The sequence below is a fragment of the Phycodurus eques genome, chromosome 15 (genome assembly GCF_024500275.1).
Source record: "Phycodurus eques isolate BA_2022a chromosome 15, UOR_Pequ_1.1, whole genome shotgun sequence".
Lineage (NCBI taxonomy): Eukaryota > Metazoa > Chordata > Actinopteri > Syngnathiformes > Syngnathidae > Phycodurus > Phycodurus eques.
In genome coordinates, this window is record NC_084539.1 from 18,693,620 (window position 1) to 18,713,411 (window position 19,792).

At 42.2% G+C, this 19,792-nt stretch overlaps 1 protein-coding gene across 3 annotated transcripts; it reads left to right on the top strand.

Moving 5' to 3' along the window:
- Window positions 1-659: 659 nt before the first annotated feature.
- On the top strand, window positions 660-19,423 carry nup155 (nucleoporin 155). Of its 3 annotated transcripts, XM_061699208.1 has the most exons (34): window positions 660-809; window positions 1,049-1,222; window positions 3,023-3,160; window positions 4,027-4,123; window positions 4,207-4,277; window positions 4,352-4,444; window positions 4,934-5,197; window positions 5,290-5,363; window positions 6,023-6,114; window positions 6,213-6,310; window positions 6,478-6,645; window positions 6,712-6,812; window positions 7,504-7,674; window positions 7,756-7,866; window positions 7,942-8,036; window positions 8,644-8,729; window positions 8,841-8,982; window positions 9,093-9,159; window positions 10,420-10,535; window positions 10,678-10,781; window positions 10,917-11,050; window positions 11,129-11,320; window positions 11,656-11,794; window positions 11,875-12,010; window positions 13,659-13,812; window positions 13,877-13,981; window positions 14,369-14,523; window positions 14,610-14,739; window positions 15,495-15,608; window positions 16,610-16,730; window positions 16,815-16,925; window positions 17,499-17,635; window positions 17,726-17,832; window positions 18,461-19,423. In XM_061699208.1, the coding sequence occupies exons 2-34, from the start codon at window positions 1,081-1,083 to the stop codon at window positions 18,597-18,599; spliced, it is 4,104 nt and encodes a 1,367-aa protein (XP_061555192.1). In that variant the 5' UTR covers window positions 660-809; window positions 1,049-1,080; the 3' UTR covers window positions 18,600-19,423. The 3 variants fall into 3 exon arrangements, with proteins under 3 accessions (XP_061555192.1, XP_061555191.1, XP_061555193.1); XM_061699207.1 differs by having other exon boundaries at window positions 8,644-8,982; XM_061699209.1 differs by lacking the exons at window positions 16,610-16,730; window positions 16,815-16,925; window positions 17,499-17,635; window positions 17,726-17,832; window positions 18,461-19,423 and adding an exon at window positions 16,012-16,597 and having other exon boundaries at window positions 8,644-8,982.
- The last annotated feature ends 369 nt before the right edge of the window (window positions 19,424-19,792 follow it).

The following is a 19,792-nucleotide window of genomic DNA, read 5'->3' on the forward strand; positions in this document are numbered from 1 at the left end:
TGGATAAAAGCCATATAAGCATAGGTAGAACATGGAAATTCTACACTGGAAGAACAGATCCGAGATACGAACTCAGAACCTCAGAACTGTGGGCAGACAAGCTGACCACTATGTCACTGTGCTTATTAGTGCCTTACTTAAACAATAAATAAATAATTGAGAATAAAGTCCTATCTTTAAAAGAACTGCTCGTAAAAAAAAACAAAAACAATAAAACGGTGTAATATTACAGTTAATAGTAAAATTGTAAAAGAAAGTGAATTCCGCACAGGAGTTTGGACCCAAAGGTTCTAGATTAGGAGGAAGACGAACTCACCAATATCTCACTGTGATGCAAAATGTTATAATTAAGGACTAAATATAAGGTTTATTTGTTATGTAAACCGAGGATACAGTTACATTGTGGAAGAATTGTTTACTCACAATACAAGTACGGTGCAATCGCGTTTGTTGACAATTGGACCCTCTCGTCCGCCGTAGGGCTGAATATTTGAACCCCCAAAAAGAATACGCTACAAGCTGATAAAAACTTTCCTATTTACGTCTACAATTCTTGAAAAACTTCATAAATATTAGAATTTTTCTTAGGAAAAATACCTGTCCATATGAATTATTTACAGTCGTAACAAGTATCTTTTCTTTTAAACAACCCGGAAGTCAACCTCACTGGTCACGCATGAGGTTGGCGGGCAGCCGGTTGAGTGTCTGTTAGTTTTTATCGTTTCCCTTCCCTGACATTCCTCAAATTACTTACTAAACTTTTCCCCCCCCAAACAATTCGCTAAATAGGCGGAGTCATTCTCTTTCAGGTAAGATGACGACCTCACTCAGAATGGCGCCTATTTACACTTAAGCTACGTTAGCATTTAGCCTCCATGCTAGCATTTTATTGAATATTCCTTGCAGTCAGTGAACTATTCATCAACTTGTTTCAACTAGTTTAACGTCACTCACGTAAACTCCCATTTTAAACACCAAGTGACGTACACGACACGGTGTGCATTATTCCATGTTTTCGTTTCACTGCACATATTTTTAATCTTGGTAGTTTCGTCGGCAAGCGGCAGACAGTCTGAAGTCATGCCGTCCAGCGCCGGACCCAGCAGCCCCGCCGCTGCTCTCGCTGAGGCGCTCGACAGCTCGGCCCGGCTCGTCGACCGACACCTGCAGGATGACCGCTGCTTCCCGGACCTGTCGGAGCTGCTCAGCGTTCCCTCACATAGTAAGTCACGGCGGGGATCCTGCCAGGACAGGAGCACCTGGAAGACGTCAATGCAGAGGCCTCTGTACATCAGTAAAAGTACAGATGCTTGTGTTAACAAAATCAAGCTACAGTGGTGAAAGTAGAATTCATGATTCCACTCCTGTACTTGATTAAAAGTTTGACACAACAACAACAATAAAACTGCACGTGTTTTTAAACAAAGAACAGCTCGTGTCAGCTCGATTTAAAAAAAAAAAAATAAATAAATAAAAAAAATGTAAACTCTATCAAAACAATGTGGCAACGACATCACAATTCTCTTAAATTAGGTAATTGATGAAGAATATCTTGCTAATCTGAATCTGTTTCCGTCACCCATTATGCTCCCTGATACTAATGTCCCCATTGTTTTCCCCGCCTTATAAAATCTCAAGGTCCCAGTAAATCAAAATCCTAACCGCTTGTTGTCTCTGCTTGTTTTTTTTTTACGTTGCGTCATCATCCATGGGGGTTGGAAAAATAGCAGCGAGCCTATTTGGACAAAGGAGTAGAAAGTACAGATATTTGGTTTTAAATTTAGGGAGTACAAACAAAGTCCTCATAAAAATACTGTAAATACTTAAGTAAAGTACAGATACTTGAAAAATCTACTTAAGGGCAGTAACGATGTATTTTGTACTACGTTACATTGTTTGAGGACTGGCTTATTGGGGAAGTAATGCACTGGTAAAAACCAATGAAATTGGTTCTCAAACTTTTCACGCCAGCTATCACCACCTTAAGAAATACTTAGCTTTCCAAGTAAAGAACTGATATTTTATTCCTAAAAAGGCTATTCAATGGTATTATAAGCCACAGAAATATATTGCACAGTTTCAACATCAACACTGTGCATAATTTTTGGAAAAATAAATAAAACTGCTTAAATAATTCAAAATGTATGACAAGTTAAATCATAAAACCTAAATATAAGTTTGAAAACAAACAGTCTCTATTGAGTTAATGCAAATTTATTGTAATAAAAAGTTAAATACAATGTAACTGTGTACATAAAGGATTCATAAAACATTTACCTAAATGTTTAAATAAAAACAAACAGTTCTTAAAGGTCCCTTATTTTGGCTATTTAGACCTCCATAGAGTGAGTCTCTAAGATGGATTTTGCATGAAAGTGTCCATTTAATTTCAAACCACACCTTGGTTTTGTCATACGAGTGTCCAGAAAAGGTCCCTCTGACAGCTACTTCTGTTTGACCCAATTTTGTCTCCGCTTTGTTCATATTTGGCTAAGACCGCCCCTTTCCTCTGATTGGTTGTCTCTGTGTAGAAGACCCACTAGTGAGAGCATATGTTGACAGTGCTGGCTCGGGAGTGGTCAAATAGGTGGAGATCTTTGCTAGTGACATAGATAAGAATGGGAAATTCAAATTCAGAAAAACATCTGTAACTCGGGAATGCATAGACCGTGGAGCCAATATAACATTCCAAAGACTAGAAACAGTTGGTTTAGTAAAATACAGGACCTTTAAAGATTACATGCAACTGTATTGATCTTAAAAGAAATACAACTCAACTGTAGCCAGTGCTTATTTTGCATACCACTAGAGGGAGCCCACATACCACACTGAGAATTACTGCGCCTATGACTATGGCAGAGGTGGAAGTAAGTCACATACAGTGGACCCCATCCCAGCATTTGATAATTGTCATTTTTAGGGAAACGTGTGGCTAGCTTGACATCTTACCCATTAAATATTTAAGTACAATGAATTCTTCTTTATGTTGTGACAAATGTTAACATGCTGTCTGTGCCATTAGATATACCGTCCCTCTCCGGGGTATCGGACATGGACTATCCCCTCCAAGGTCCGGGTTTACTCAGCGTGCCCAACCTGCCGGAGCTCAGTGCCGTGCGCCGAGTCCCGCTCCCGCCGGAGCTGGTAGAGCAATTCAGCCGTATCCTTTTGATTGAAAATGTAACGTTGATACAGAAGGCTGGATTTACATTGCAAGTTAGCCAATTGATTATTATTATTTTTTTGGCTCTCAAGTGCCACATTTGGGATATACGTGTCAGGGCAGTGTAAATAGAAATCTAAACTACAGGAAAGCAGAAGCCAATAAATATGATGTAAATATGCTATATTTAACACATATAGAACATTAAATATGATGTAAATATGCTTCTTTAGAAATGTAATGAACATGAAATATTACTGTTGTGCTTTGAGATACGAGTGACCCGACGTCCGAGTGTTTCTAGATATGAGCTGTCGTTGGCCGATTTGTTTAATTTAAAAAAAATTTATTCCGCTTATTTAGACCTATATAACTCTTTAAACAATGGACATTTGAACACAAAAGGTACAACAAGACATAAGACAATGTAACAGTACTCACAGTCATATATATTTAGCTGAGAGGAGCTCTAGCTGTCTGTGTTATACTGCCCCCAGGTGGCCAAGGCAGGCACACTCGAAGGAGCAGTATTCAATTTATGCAATATGTGACAAAAACTGTTTGATTCTTTTTAACTATGCCATTACTGTATGTATGTTTTTTATAAGGTGAAATATTAGAGAGTGCTGTTTTTCTCATTAAAAAAACAGATTAGACTTTTTTTTTTTGTGATTCTGTCACGGATTAGTGGAATTTCCATTTATTTCAATGGGAAAGTTGATTTGTGTTATGAGCCTCATCATGGTTGAATTAAACTTTTGTCTGCTGCAATGCTGTATATAACAATGCTTTATTACAGTTGAATAGAACATTAAATATATATTTTTGGAGATTTCCATGTTTCACCTTAACATGGTATGCAGATATGCAGTTCAACTGCATGATGGGAGTTTTTCCCGAGATTTCTCGAGCGTGGCTCACGATTGACAACGACATCTTCATGTGGAATTATGAGGACGGGTGAGTACAATCCCGTCAGCGTGAGCGACTGACAGATGCAACTCGTGTGTGATTTATTTATTTTGTGGTAATACGCCTTGCAGGGGAGATGTGGCTTATTTCGACGGCCTCATCGAAACCATTTTGGCAGTCGGGCTGGTGAAACCAAAACAAGGTACGCGTGAACACCTGAATACACTTTGTGTCCGTTTTCAACGAGATGTTTAATTTTTGTTTTCATTGTCGCAGGGATTTTGCAACCTCACATTCATTACCTGCTTGTGTTGGCCACATCTGTGGATGTTGTAATCCTGGGACTGAGCTTTCCAAAGGGCCACGCTGGTGAGTTTGGGATGTAGTGCGTAAGGCCTTTATCAGGAGGAAGGCTTTTATTGTTCCAAAATTCTTCATAGGTTCACGGTTGTCGGAATCACAAATCATTTAAAATGAGTACTTTTCCTCCTAATACTACTTTAATCAGTAAGTTATAACTTTTCCCAAATAGTGACAACCTTAATTGTGTCAAATTAGGACTTTTTCCCTTGTAAAATGACTACTACTTATTTTCTCTTAAGTTTACTTTTCTGAGGTCAAATTATTTTTTTGTCTCATACCAAATTTATTCCAGTAAAACGCTGTAACTTTTGTGATTTACTTTTGTGTAATTTCACACTTGCTGGGTGGGCAAGCTTTCCAGACATACAACTATTTTTAAACATGCCATAAAAAAATATTTTGTATACTATACATCCCCTTTAATGTACATTTTTAAGTTTTTAATTTATGAAATGTATAGCCACCCCTAGCTTGTGAATTTATGTTTTGTCTCAGGGCTGAATGACAGCATGTCGGGCGGCATGCAGCTGCTGCCAGACCCCCTCTTCTCCATCCCCACCGACAACACCTACATCCTCTCGGTCACCTCCACCGACCTGGGTCGCATCTTCATGGCGGGCAAGGACGGCTGCCTGTACGAGATCGCCTACCAGGCGGAGGCGGGCTGGCTGAGTCAGCGCTGCCGCAAGATCAACCACTCCAAGAGCTCCTTGTCCTTCCTCGTACCGTCTGTGCTCCAGTTCTCCTTCTCTGAGGACGGTAAGCACAGGGAATTCCGACATGGCGGGTATAACTTAGTATTTATTCACCAACCTTTTTTATTCCTCCTCCCTTCCTAATATCCTTCCCAGACCCAATTGTGCAGATTGCGGTGGACGACTCCCGCAACACGCTATTTACACGCTCCGAGAAAGGAGTCCTACAGGTATTACCCTAATTCTGTATGTGGTGTATATATCTTTTTGAGAAGTTAAGTAAAAATAAACAACTCAGATAATGTGGTTGCACAAGTGTGCTCACCCTTTTATAACTGGGGAGTCAACACACACCCGCCATCATTTAAAGTTATTGACACCTATAAAGTTCAGATGTTTGAGTAGACATTTCCTCACATTTTTATTGCCCACTAGCAAAAACTATCGATGCGACTCTGTTTACCTTTTGTCTTTGACACAATACCAGGGGCTTGTGGGTGTTTCTGCATAATAGTATTTTCAGATAGGGTTGTCCATCCATCGCTTGAAAGATATTCCCCTAGCCTAACTGCCAGCTGTCAAGTCATGGGTGGAGAAACTGTCTGGGGGGGCGACGATATTGTCTAAATTAAACACGCTTTTGGCAAATTTCAAAATGTCTCGTTTACATGTACATTTTCAGATGTACAGTAGGTGGATCACAAAAAACTTTGCTTGGTTGTTGAATTTCACTCTTGATTAGTGGTCTGGCACTCCAGAGTACCAACTATTTATACACAAACACTGATAAGTCAGTTTTCCATAATATGTCTCCTTTAATCGGGGAAGCCATAGACTTGTGTTATTTGTCAGTGCACTGAAAAAAAGTACCCTCTTTTCTGTCTGTCAGGTGTATGACCTGGGCGCTGATGGACAGTGTATGAGTCGCGTGGCCACCATGTCTCAAAGCAGCATTGTTGCAGCCGCCGGAAACATTGCCAGGTAACTCCACAATAAAGCATATTTCACTTAGTCCATCTTTAACCATTCTAGTAGAAACACAAGAGAACTCATGTTGGTTTTAAACTGATCCTATGTAGGACGATAGATCGTTCCGTCTTCAAGCCCATCGTCCAGATCTCTGTGATTAGTCGATCAGAGTCTTCTGACTGTCACCTGCTTGCTGTGACACTCGCAGGTAAAGAGGAAAAAACAACACACAATACAAGACAAATGCTCAAATTACATCTGATTGTTGGTATGTGCGTACGCCGCTTTCCATCGTGCAGGTAGGCATAATGTTGTGGAAGATGTCTTATCTGTTAACATGTTTACACTCCTGATATTATTATTTTTTTTCCACAGGTGTGCGTCTCTACTTCAGCACTACGCCTTTTGCACCGCCGCAACAAAGGCACACGCCAGCGCGACCGTCCTTGCTCTCTCTGGTTCACGTCCGCCTACCGCCGGGCTTCTCCGCATCCTCCACACTGCAGAAACCCGCCAAGGTCCACAAGGCGCTGCACAGTAAAGGTAAACCCATAAGCTAGAGGTTTTGGCTTATTGAGAATCTTCGATAATTGTTGATAATTCCTGCAGGTATTTTGCTGATGGCGGCTTCTGAGACGGAGGACAACGACCTCCTGTGGTGCATCAACCATGACTCATTCCCCTTCAAGAAGCCCTTGATGGAGACTCAGGTGGGATCAGCAAAGCAGAATTACCATTGCAACATGACAACTAATACCTTGATGAACAGGGGTGGGCAATCCTTTCCCACAGAGGGCCCCGTAGAGAACAATTTAAGGATAAAGGGAGATTTTTATTCTTCACTTTCTCTTCTCTGCCACAAGTAGTGAAAACCTGTGAGTATTTGCTAGCATACTAGCTTGTAAACAAGCTTTTAGTAGCTGCAGTGGGAGAAAAGGAGAAACATTGACTTGATTTAAGTTTCGCTTTTGACTGTGCACGAGGTGCATTCAATGACAGCCAACAACAAAACAGGACATTTAAAGGCAAGTGTAGAAGCCCTATCAATGTATTAAACCTAACAACACCAAGACTCCACCAGATGGTGCCAAAGTACTACTTTAATTGCACACAAAAACAGCAAATAGTCAAGATTTTCCGCAGAAAATTGAGGCTTGGTCCCCCCAAAAATCCACAGATTTGTTAATGATGAACCACGAATGTACGGGGATTCACTGTATTTTTTTTCCAACTATGCCATGGGACAGTAAAAATTAAAAAAAAAGCTGCAGGCCGCAAATGGCGCCCCCGCTCTATCACGTTGTATTGACTTTTTCATTATATGATACAGCTCGTGTTTAACCTCCTTTTGATTATGCAAGAATGCAATGATGCTTTTAATAATGTCCTTTTTCCATGTAGATCATGTCTAATATTGATGGACACACATGGGCTATAAGCGGCATCAACGAGGAAAGGCCAGCCAGGATTTGTACTCCCCTGAACACGGACCTCATCCCCGTCACCGATTCGCCTGTGGTGGTGTTGCAGCACAACATCCCCCCACAAAAATTTGTCCTCCTTTCAGCAAAGGTTTAAAGCTTGTTGGTGTGCAAGATGCAATGTTTAGTCCCAGTTCAGAATACTAACGGAAAGATTCCCGCCGTTCTTTAGGGGAGTCACATCTTCCAAAAGCTGCGTCCCGTGGATCAGCTCCGTCACCTACTGGTGAGCTGTGCAGGAGGCGAAAGCGAGGAGATCGAGCGCTTCTTTAAGCTACACAGGGTATAAGCTTTATTTCTTTGACACGGGAGACCAGTGCACTCTCTGAGCATGTTTCAACTTATCTGTTGTGTTCAGGAGGAGCAGGCTTGCGCCACAGCCTTGATCCTGGCTTGTTCCAATGCCGCTTGTGACAGAGAAGTCTCGCAGTGGGCCACCAGAGCCTTCTTCAGGTCTGATAACACAAAGATACATATTGTGCACACTTATTTGGTATACCACTATAGTAGAAGCATGTCTTATTATGTTGCAGCGCAGTTTTACACTGCTACAAATAGTAATGAAGGTACATGGTGTTCTCAGTATCTGATGGACTTGCGATCCTCCGGCGGCAACGTAATGAGAATTTGTCCTTAACGCGGCGTAGTCTCTCCATCACTACGCTAACGCTCTATTAGAAATCTTAAACAGAACCCAGGTTCTGTGGGTTGACCATCGGCCTCGGCCGGTTGGTTTGAGATGGAGAGACAGAAGGTAGATAGAGAGAAAATAGGAGCCAGGGGAGGGACGAGAGAACAATGGGCACAACATCAGCCGTATCAACAACAGTCGTAGTGCCATGATGGCAGCAACAACAGATCACTGTGAAAGCACACATCCAGTAGAGTAGAGAGCGAAAAACAAAGAGGGAACAGGTTAGTAACATACTACATAGATGGTGATGAGGTGAGAAGGCTAGAAGAGGAAGTGAAGCTCAGTGCATCAAGGGAGAGCCGTATCGTACGACCATACATAAACCAGGGACGCCCTGTATTGTTAAATGTACGTATACGTCATTAGATATGGAGGAGAAGCACAGATGAGATTTCCCGCAGCTATGTCACCACCCAGCAATGTTGGACCCATGATGAGCTCCCCAGCACCTGGTGAGTGCATGCTCAATGTGAGTGTGTGTGTGTGTGTGTGTGTGGGGGGGGACTCTCCAACCACTTCATTGCCTGATATTCAAATACTGTATGATTTGTTCTATCCAAAAGGCATTTTGCCTCCACCGCTGGCCACACCCTTTGGTCCAATGCACTCTGGGTCTGCCCCCATTACACCGATGTCTGTTGGGCCAGAGGTGATTTTCTCCGGGAAGCACAACGGCATCTGTGTCTACTTCGCTCGCATTCTCGGGTCAGTATGCCCGAATAATCATCAATATGTGGTGTCCTCGTATCAAACCAGTGTGGAGGACTCATGTTTTGTCCATTTTTCTTCTTTCCTCACTGGCTTCTCACAAACAGAAACATTTGGGACGGGAGCCTAGCAGTGGAAAAAACCATCAGCAAAGGAAATCAGACTGTCAGTATTGTAAGTATAATTTATAAAGTGCCTTTGGGTCCCCTTAAAGTAGCTTTATTATGTTTTTTTTATTTTTTCACAATTTGAATGTAAGCTCTCCGACATTCTTCTGTCAAAATAAACAAAGGATAAAGAATTACAACACTTTAGGATTCACTTGTCACGCTCTGATTCAAATTACTCTATGGGGTATGCAAATGCTGAGTAAGCTTTTACTTGGGGGAACTTGGCAACTTTTCTAACTCCTCTATTGACTATTGGTCAAAAGAAAAAGCAACTCGCAACAATTCTAGCGTTTTTGTGGTCTTATAAGAGACTTCTGAAGACTGTTAGACTCCCTCCACAGCAGGATATGTTCACCCCTCCACGTCCAGACTTCAAAAGAATTACGCCTTTGCGAAGCCACCTAGGCTCCTCGGGCTGCAATTATTAATGAAATAACTCAAATAATTCAATTACAAAAAAGGTAGACGCAAAATCTCTGCCTCAAAACGTCACATGGATCATTTACCACACGGACTAATGTTAGGACAGTCACACGCACCACTCCATGTCAGCAAGACAGGAGAAAAGATTCTATAAAAGAGAATGTCCAAAGTATGGGATCATTTCACACTTAAAAGATGAAGACAAAGTGCAAGGTGTACAACAACAGCACGTCTACATTTGCCAACACAGAAGGTAATGTAAGAGTCGATGTAAGCTAATTTAATATAGCCAAGCATCATTAGTCAGAACATTTTGTAAGTGGTCAAGGAAAGACACAGCCACCGGCGCACTTTCCCTTTACTGAACAAACATTAAGAAAACAAACGCGTATGAATCTCATTCATTTACGAGTTGCCGATGGCCACAACTCATGTCGAGTCACTCAACACACTGTTAACAGCCAGCCATTTCTACACTGTCATTTGCTGACGCCCACGTCACTCACTACGTCGGGCCCCGCCTTTTAAAGCCATGCACACTCAAAGTCACAGATATAGTGTGGAATATGAGGATGTACAAGAATAATACCTTAACCTCAGATGTACGTGTTATTTTGTTTAATAATGCAAAATTAATTCTTTTCAGATTACTCAAAAATTCAATGGAATAATCGATAGAATTCTCAATTCTAAAAATATTCGATAGCTGCAGCCCTAAATTTAAGTCTCCTCATACATTTTCAGAAATGGGCAATAAGTCAAGTTTCATAATGTGTCCCCTTGAAAACTGTGCTCACTATGTCTAACCAATGCTCTTAAACACTCCTTATCTTCATCACAGTTGGGAAGCAGCGTTGCTTCGTTTCATCTGGAGTCGGTCCTTCTAGAGCTCCACGGGTTGAAGGAGTTTCTGGACAAAAACTCTCAGTTCAGTCCATCCTCTCTGAGCGGCTCAAGGTACGATATGGAAGTCAACATTTACTTACACACATTTAAAGAGATACAGTAACTACAGGCTTAACTTAAAAATGTACTGGAAACGAGTACTGATAAAAAAATGTCTTGTAAGATCACCATTTGATTCTGATTCCTTATGTAGCTTCAACTCCCCTGGGAACCTGCAGCAAAGACTGCTGGGATTTATGCGGCCGGATGGCGCCAGCTCTCAGCAGGTCCAGCAGGAGCTTCAGAGGAAATATCACAGTGAGTGACGAGAATCCGGACAGTTTTGTTTATAGGCTACAGAGCCTGTTTTGCTCCTTTTTCTAATGTAGCTACACCACTGTAAACTAAAACCCCAATAATAAACACATTGTAAATTGTGATTCTTGTTTCCAGCCAAGGCTCAGGTCTATGAGAAAGTTTCCTTGCAGAGCATCCAGGCGCTAGTACACCGCTCCTATCAGACTCTAGCCCTCTGGAAGCTTCTCTGCGATCATCAGTTCAGCCTCATAATGTCAGAACTGCCCAAGGTAGCATTTACATAATCACACCAACCTCCACTTGTACGCTCCCGCTTTCTTTACATCTCTCCTTACCAATCTTTTTAGGAGTTTCAAGAGCAGATGAAGGGAGCGAGTTTCAAGGATGTGGTGATCCGGGGCAAGGAGCTGTCAGGAGCCCTGGTCACGGCGCTCATTAACGTCTACATTAAAGATAACGCCTCTGTGGATGCCATCAGCAATCACCTGCGGGACCTCTGCCCGCTGCTCTACAGCACCGACGACAGCGTCTGCTCCAAGGTAAACGGCGGAGCCAATAAATTGAAAGTTTGCTTTCTTGTTGACACTGCTTGGGTTTACAGCTAGTCGTGTCTGATTTAGTGGCGTCCTCTGCTGGTTGCTGTTAAGTAGCGAGCTCCATTTTGTTCTATACACCTGTAACGTAGCATATTTACACATCATAGGTGAATAGCTGTGTTTTACGCTGCCCTGACGCATATCCAGATTGGGTCACTTTAGAGAAAAGAAATCGGAATTGTGTCACTTGAATTACCCAGTCACTTAGGCTTTTACATCAACAAATAGTTTCATCATACTCGTTTTGGGATTTAAAATATTGATGTTCTTTCACTCAGGCTAACGAGTTGTTGCAGAGCTCCAAGCAGATCCAGAGCAAAGTCGATAAAGAGAGAACCCTGAGAGAGTCACTTCGTCTCTACCAGCAAATCAGTCAGCACACTGACCTACCACTGGTTTGCTCCCAGTACAGACAAGGTAGCCTGTAACTGGACACCACCGTTATCACCGCTTAGGGCCGTCCTGTGTATAATTGGTGCAAATGTGCTACATCTCAGTGCGTTTCTATGAGGGTGTGCTTGAGCTGTGCCTCACGGCGGCTGACAAGAAGGACCCCCAGAGGCTGGGTCCCCATTTTTACAAAAATGGAGAGCCTGAGGAGGACCAGGCGGGACAGCTGGCCTTCCAGGAAAGGTAAGATTATACCATTTCACTTAATTGCTCTGAAACTTATTCATTTACTCCAAATGATGTCTTTGTTTCTCTGTCCGTGCCAGCGACGTATAGTGACAGGCAGAAAATGAAATGCTTCTCCAGTAGGCAGACGGTACAATTAACCTGTGAACCCAACTGTTGGAATTCATACGACAGAATAATAACTCAATGTTCAACTCAACAGGCCCAGATTTGTTAGTAAATCTAGACATCATCATTATTTCAGTACTCAATGTTCTCTCGCGATAGTTTGGTAAGGTTCCCCTACTGTGGCCCTGCTACATTGCAGATTTTTTGTGTAAATTGTCTATTGCAGAAATTATATCACTGTATCACAGAAATCCACAGTTTATAGCGATTGTTTTTCTCAGAATGAACACTCTCATGCTTGAGCTGCTGTGGCCACAGCTCCTGGCCAGACACTCCCACAAAGACTGTCTGATGTCACATGCCACTCCACCAGGCCCCGCCTCTTAACTCATTCACGGCCAGCCATTCCTCATATTAGCAGCTGTTTTAGAGCATTTTGACTGAGCTTTCAAGACCCACAGAATAATGTGTTCTGTGACAATATAAGCAATTGGCTTACCAAAAGAGAGTACTTTTTTTCCACCTTAAAAAGTTTGTTTCTCGATTTTTTTAGTTCTTTCATAAGCAGCGGTAGAACATGGAAAAGCGGTGAAAACGAGCTTCCTCTGAAAAATGTCAAGCAGATGCTAATATATTTTGCTTATGTGACACCTCAAATTATATGGCAAAATGGCAATTCATTTATTTACACAAATACAAATAAGAAATGCGCCATGAGCAACCCTGACTCACCGCATGGCTCGAGCTGAACGTCAGTGGCTTTTTCACTCACAATCGGGACTCAGATTTTTCTACCACCTACTAATCGACGTGACAAGCCAAGATTCACCGCCTATTCTTTATCTTCTACTCAGAAGCTGTGCTGATCTCAAATCTGAAGGGATGCAATGCTGCCATCTATAGGAATTTGTTAGTCATTACAGTGGTTTACAAACCTGAATTTCACAGACAAGCTGGGGGAGACCCTCTTTCACGCCTACCCACTAAAAAACGTACGATTGAATTCAAGTTGATAAATTTGAATGTCAAAGTTGGTGATTGAGTAAAGGCACATATAATAGTGTTTTCTATACAGTGAACTCCCACTATTAGTGGGAGATGGGGACCAAGCCCTGCGACGAATGTCAAAAATCTGCAAATAATTGATGCCCCCACAAAAGGGGGTTGTAATTGCATATAGATGCCACAAGATAGCGACAAAGCACTTAAAACGGAGAGGCGGATAAAGCACCAACACCATGCATCTTGCATACACGCGATCATGAACCCGTGTTACATGGACAACTGTATTTAGTAGTTATTCAAACCACCTTCACCTGAGTCTCAACAATAATATTAGGTAGCATACTAGCCTAAATAGCACACTGACATGACATCACACACGAGCAAACAAATATGCGTATTAGTGCTTTACACAAACTGTATTAAGTCATTAAACTCACAAGTAAACACTGCAATAAGCTGCAGTCATTTGTTGATGGTTTTTATCCCTGACATTTTCCCATATCCCCCCCCCCCCCCCCCCCCCCCCCCGCAGGCTATTGTGTTACAAATGCATCACGGACACTATGCAGGAGCTGGTGAACCAAAGCAAAGCGGCCCCTCAGTCCCCCAGCGTCCCAAAACAGCCGGGGCCTCCCGTCCTCACCTCGGATCCTAACATGCTGAGTAATGAGGAAGCGACAGCCCATGTGAGTGAGAAATTCATGTTTGGTTCTGTACATTTTTTTTAATGAGAACCTCTTTCCGCCGTAGTTTGAGCAGATCTTCGGTCTGGCCCAGAGGTCCCAAGACGAGCTGTTTCATATTGCCCTGTATAACTGGCTCATCCAGGCTGATCTGGCGGACAAGCTGCTAGAGGTACCGTCTGTTTAATTAGGGCCAGAGCACCGGGTGGTACTTCCTCAGTACAGCCTTGCGGGAAATTAAAATAATCCCACCAATTTCACAGATAAACCTTAAATTGGGTGGGCATAAAAGGACGCAGGACCCATGAAAGTAAACGGTGAATTCACCCTTAATAACCCATTTTGGGCGGATTTCAGGGCTTGTACTTTGACTAACTCCTACTGGGGGGTTTGCCCAAATGAGCCCCAAATAATTTGGAAGCATGTATCCTACGCCATGTGTGTGCGGGGCAGGCCGTCGAAATGTACCATTTGGAGGATTGGCAATGAAAAGGGCGTGTGAAGGCCAGTACAAAATTTTAACAGATTCTGTTTTCCGGTTGGCTCCTCTGTTGTCCAGGTGAATTCGCCATACCTGGAAGAGCATCTCATGCATATGATCAAGCAGGATCAGAGCAAGGTACACAACATGGACCTGCTGTGGCGCTACTACGAAAAGAACCGCAACTTTGGCAAAGCAGCCCACGTTCTGGCCCGCCTCGCCGACATGCACAGGTGTGTGAACACGCCCCCCTGAATGATGACGATGATGTCATCTTTGTATCACCATCAATGTCCCTCTCTTCTGTGCACACATGAAGCACTGAGATCTCCCTCAAGCAGCGCCTGGAGTACTTGGCCCGGGCCATCCTGTCTGCTAAGAGCTCCTCCTCCATCTCCGCTCAGGCGGCAGATGGCGAGTTCCTCCATGAGCTGGAGGAGAAGATGGAGGTACAGTTTAGACGGTCTTGAGCCCGTGAAAATAAAGTATATGTAGTGGTTTAGGTTAATCATTTACTTACCATTGTTGGCCTTGACCATTTTCCAAGCAGTGTTTGTTTAACTCATTCACTGCCAGCCTTCCCAGTTATATTTGACTTCTAAAACCGTTAATGGCAGTGAATGTGTTAACATATCCTCAAACCCTCGTATCTCAAATAATCTTTCCCATTGAAATGAAAAGAAATGCCATCAATCCGTTCCATCCCCCCAAAAAACACCAATAAAATGTTTTGTAACATGTATTCAACAAGAAGAATAGCACTCGACATTATGGTACATCATAAAAAACATACAGGTAAGAACATAATTAAAAAAATGTAAAGAATTAAACAGTTGATGCATCATAGTTTCATGCTTTAATACAGTACATTGACATTAGGCTGCTCCTGGTGTGTGCCCCTTGGCTCACGGGAGAGTATAATACAGACCGATAATACACAAAGGAGATAGATGGTCACAACTGAGTGACTTAATATGCTGCAGTAATAGCAGTTTTTTGCAGAGGATAAAGAATATATGCCTTTGAGTATTATGTCTGTCTACATGTGTTGCTGGACTGTTTGTTCAAATATTAGTTGCCTAAGCGGTTATAACTACTGCGACGTTGGTGCTAGTTTCATTAGCCTATCCAACTCGACTCTAGCTTGAATTCTAAAAATGTAAAAATCCGCCCACCCGCGTAATTCCGCTCTGCTTTCTTCTAGCTGGTACGTATCCAAGTCCAGATTCAGGAGACACTGATGCGACAGTACTCCAATCATCCTTCTGTGAAAAACGCCATCTCTCAGTTGGATTCAGATCTCATGGACATCACCAAGGTAACACGTGACTGGTTATTAGCATCTTACGCCTGTACTATACAGTACGATTCTGGAAAGATTGACGATTGTAGGGAAAATTGCCCATCGTGGCTGAAGAACGGTAGTGGTACATCTCATTGTGACACAGGGTCATGTGTCGCAGCAAATAATCCTTTCTCACTTAATTGGCCCGAGAATTATTTTCTTCCTACAAATTATATATTTTTGTTTATCTATCTATCCCAGTGAGGAACAGTGACTGGCAGAGCAATTAATTGGTCTTCCACTAGATCAGTGACAATCACTGCCCAAGTGCAGTTCAGTTCTATTTAACTTTTTAGTACAATACATTTGTATCCAATCTTCCCTCCATCCATCCATTCATCCATTCATCCATTCCTTTTCTTCCACTTTGTTTAAGCATGGAAGCCCAGACTTTCCTCTCCCCAGCCACGTCATCCAGCTCTTCCGGGGAAATCCCGAGGCGGTCTCAGGCCAGTCGGGGATGTAGTCTCTCCAGCGTGTCCTGGGTCGTCCCCGGGGCCTCCTCCTGGCGGGATGTGCCCATGATCATCATTCTTTCAGTATTCATACTTTTTGTGAAATTTTCATGTGATATCGTTCTAATTTAAAATAATAATAATCATACATTACACTTATATAGCGCTTTTCATGATACTCAAAAACGCTTTACAATTGCACACATTTATTCACTCCACAGTCACACCCCGGCGGTGGTAAGCGATTTATGTAGCCACAGCTGTCCTGGGGCAGTCTGACGGAAGCATGTCATTCTGCACCTACGGCCCCCTGCGACCACCACCTACATTCATTCTTGGGCAATGTGGGTTGTCTTGCTCAGGGACACAACGATATGAAACGGCGGCCGTCCGGTTGCAGCGTGAACACTTACCCTCTGCGCCACGCCGCCCACAATATGTGTTTGCCTCATTAAAGGTTGCGCAACACTGCTTTAGGCAATGGGAGTTGTTTGAAAATGTGATGTGTCCTGTGTGCAGCTCTACGGGGAATACGCTGACCACTTCAAACTGTCCGAGTGCAAGCTGGCCATCATTCACTGCGCGGGACACTCTGATCCGATCCTGGTGCACTCGCTGTGGCAGGAAATCATCGAGAAAGGTAACTGCCCTACAACACACGCAAAAAAGGTAGCATTTTGCTTTCATTGTTATTTGCTGATTTGTTGCCAATCTTGTCTCATAGAATTGGCAGACACGGTGGCTATGAGTCCAGTGGACAGGATGAGATCCCTCAGTTTGAAGCTGGTGTCGCTGGGCAGGATCTATGCGGGAACGCCGCGATATTTTCCATTAGGTAAGCATTAATCTCTCATTGCTGTGCAATTTACGTTGTGTATTCCTTGCTGTCGTTGGGATCCTGGCGATTTAACTCATAGTGGTATAATTACAATCATTGCACGCCCCCACAAGTCATCAGTATGAGTGTCATTACAAGCAGCTTGTTCAAACCTGTCCTCTCTGTGGACTCTTACCAGGGTTTGACTCCCTACAAGCGTGCAGTGTTATTACTATTATTGTGTGTGTGTTCCGCTTTGTGTGTGCTCTTTGTAAAAAGTGTTGTGTATGTAAATGGGTTCTGTGTGTGGGTGTTGATGTGTAATGCGTGTTGTTTTAAGTGTGTGTGAAATGAGTGTTTTTTGTGTCTATAAAGCGTGAATGGTGGTGTGTAAAGTGTGTGTTGTTTTTCAGGTGTGTATGAAGTGTTGATTTTGTAAAGACTGTATGCGTGTATAAAGTTTGGATGTTGGTGTGTAGTGTGTGTTGTGTCAATTGTGTTCTGTTTGTAGTGTGTGTGTGTGTGGTGTAAAGTGTGTGTTTTGTAAAGTATATAAAGTGTATATGTACCGTGTGTGTTGTGTGTTTGTAGAATTCCTGGTGAAGTATCTGGAGCAGGAGGTGTGCCGCCTCAACTGGGACGTGGGCTTCGTCACGTCCACCATGCAGGAGATCGGGGTGCAGCTGCCGCGCCTTCTGGAGGTCTACGACCAGCTTTTCAAATCCAGGGTACAAGCCTCAAATCACATATCCTCTTCAGTTATCAGTCATTTTTAAAAACAAAAAGTAGTACATTTGCATAAACGTTGTCCCTTGTAGGATCCTTACTGGCAGCGTCTGAAGAAGCCTCTGCACTTGGTGGAGTGCATCCACGTGCTTCTGTCGGGTTACGTGGACGACCCCAGTAGAGTGCCCACGTATGACAGGTAAGCCGCTTCGCTAGCAGTTCCATTTCGGGCAACCAGAGGGAGCTGAAACGTCAGAGGGTCTGTCAGTAGCCCCTTTCGCACTGGCTAATAATATTTGAAAGGTGATGTGACAAATAACAAGTAATTGGTCACTTTTTAAAGCTATACTAAAGTGTAACCTTGTGAAATCCTCAACATTGTTCATCTTAGATCATTCGTTCACGACTTTATTCTCGTAATATTGAGAAAATATACTATTTGTTTCTTAGGTACAGTACTTTTTTCTTGTAATATTACGACTTTAATCTAAAAGAAAAGAAAACTATTCCTTGACAATATACCACTTCATTCTCAAAGATGCATAACTAGAATCTCAAAAATAGACATTTTTTTTCTCGTAATTAAACGTATTTAATCTGAAAAATGTAAACAAGGTTTTAAAATGACAACTTTTTTTTGAAAATAGGACTTTATTCTTGTGATATTACGACTTCAATCTTGACTTTTTATCTTGAAAGTAAGGGATTTTTTATTTTACTTTATGATGTGCGTTACTACTTCCTACCGCACTGGAGTTAACGAAATTAACGGCAACTCCGTAGGCTATAACTCCAATTGCCAACAAATTCTTTCCCCTCCGCCTCAGACGCCGCTTCACCAACGTGTGTCTGGACAACATCTGCGGCTACTTGGTGGAGCTGCAGTCCCTCAGCCCCAACGCCACACTCCAGCACACCATCGGCAACTTTAAGTCTCTGCAGGCCAAACTGGATAAACTTCACTGACGTTCGCCGCGCTCCCTCTGTTGCCTTTAATCGCTTAGCTGGTAAATCTGTCACATTTGTACGATGGAGACGGGATTCAGGTATCAGTCAGCGTTATACAATACTCACAAAAGGTTAGAGGTGAAATAGCAGAATGAAACCTAAATGAACAGTTGGACATGTGAATTCAAAAGTTTCGAGAAGGTCGAATTGAGTTCGGCTGTAAAGTGTATAGTGCAATTTAGGTTCATCCTGAAATTTCTCCCCAAAGCCAAAGATTCCTCACTTTTTGTGAGTAAGTAGTGTATCTTATTTTTTAGTAATATGCCAAGTAGGACTATTCATGACACCACAGTGCAAGGATATGACCGTAAGGAGACTGAAGAAGCAGGTTTAACTTATTTAATGCTTAATCGTGTTCCAAAACACAACATTGAAAAGGTTGTAAATATAGTACATTTACTCCTTTGTTTTTACAAGAGGAGACAGACAGACATCCATCACTTTTTTTTTTCTTTTTGACAATGTACATAAAACCAATTTGAATATTTTTATAATGTGTTCATGAGGCTGTTTTTCCACTTTTCGGCACAGTTGCCTCCAGCCTTGCTATTGCCCGCCGCGCAACTAGCTGCCTTAAAATGGCGGCTGCGTTGTTCGCAATGTGATGTCGCAGAGGGACGTCACGTCTTTGTGTTCATGCAATTACGTTTCATTAAAAACGGCACTCAAGGCCTTCCCGTACAGTCATCACAAAAGGGAACACTTAAATGGTTGTTGTCTTTTCCTTCCAATTAGTGTAAGCGCATTGATATTTTAGCCTGGTGGAAATAAAGAAGTTTGGACTTGACTTTTTGTGGATTATTATCAATGCATCGTGTTAAAAAAAAAACAATACATTGTTATTGTACAAGTTTATTTTGTCCACATAAACAAAAACAGGTGCATCTCAATAAATTCACTGTTCTGGAAATTACAGCCCATAGATAATTTGGATGATTACAGCTAACAAAAACACAACCATCCCAAGAAATTAAAATATTACATAAGAAGCGATAGTTTTTAATTTTAAAATTGAGTAAGAATTGGCACTCTGGAAAGTCTTTTTGTTCTTCTAGGACATGTAATTACTTAGATATTCATATTTCAAATGAGGAAACCCTGTATACAAATGTTTCTTTTAAATTGAACTACTGAAAAAATTTGTATCATAT

What these genes read in the sequence shown, in the direction of transcription:
- nup155 (XM_061699207.1), top strand. Translation starts at nt 1,081, where the DNA reads ATGCCGTCCAGCGCCGGACCCAGCAGCCCCGCCGCTGCTCTCGCTGAG. An exon ending in TCCTCTCTGAGCGGCTCAAG is followed by an intron (nt 10,536 to 10,677) that starts GTACGATATGGA and finishes TTCCTTATGTAG; the next exon opens with CTTCAACTCCCCTGGGAACC. An exon ending in TTGCTCCCAGTACAGACAAG is followed by an intron (nt 11,795 to 11,874) that starts GTAGCCTGTAAC and finishes GCTACATCTCAG; the next exon opens with TGCGTTTCTATGAGGGTGTG.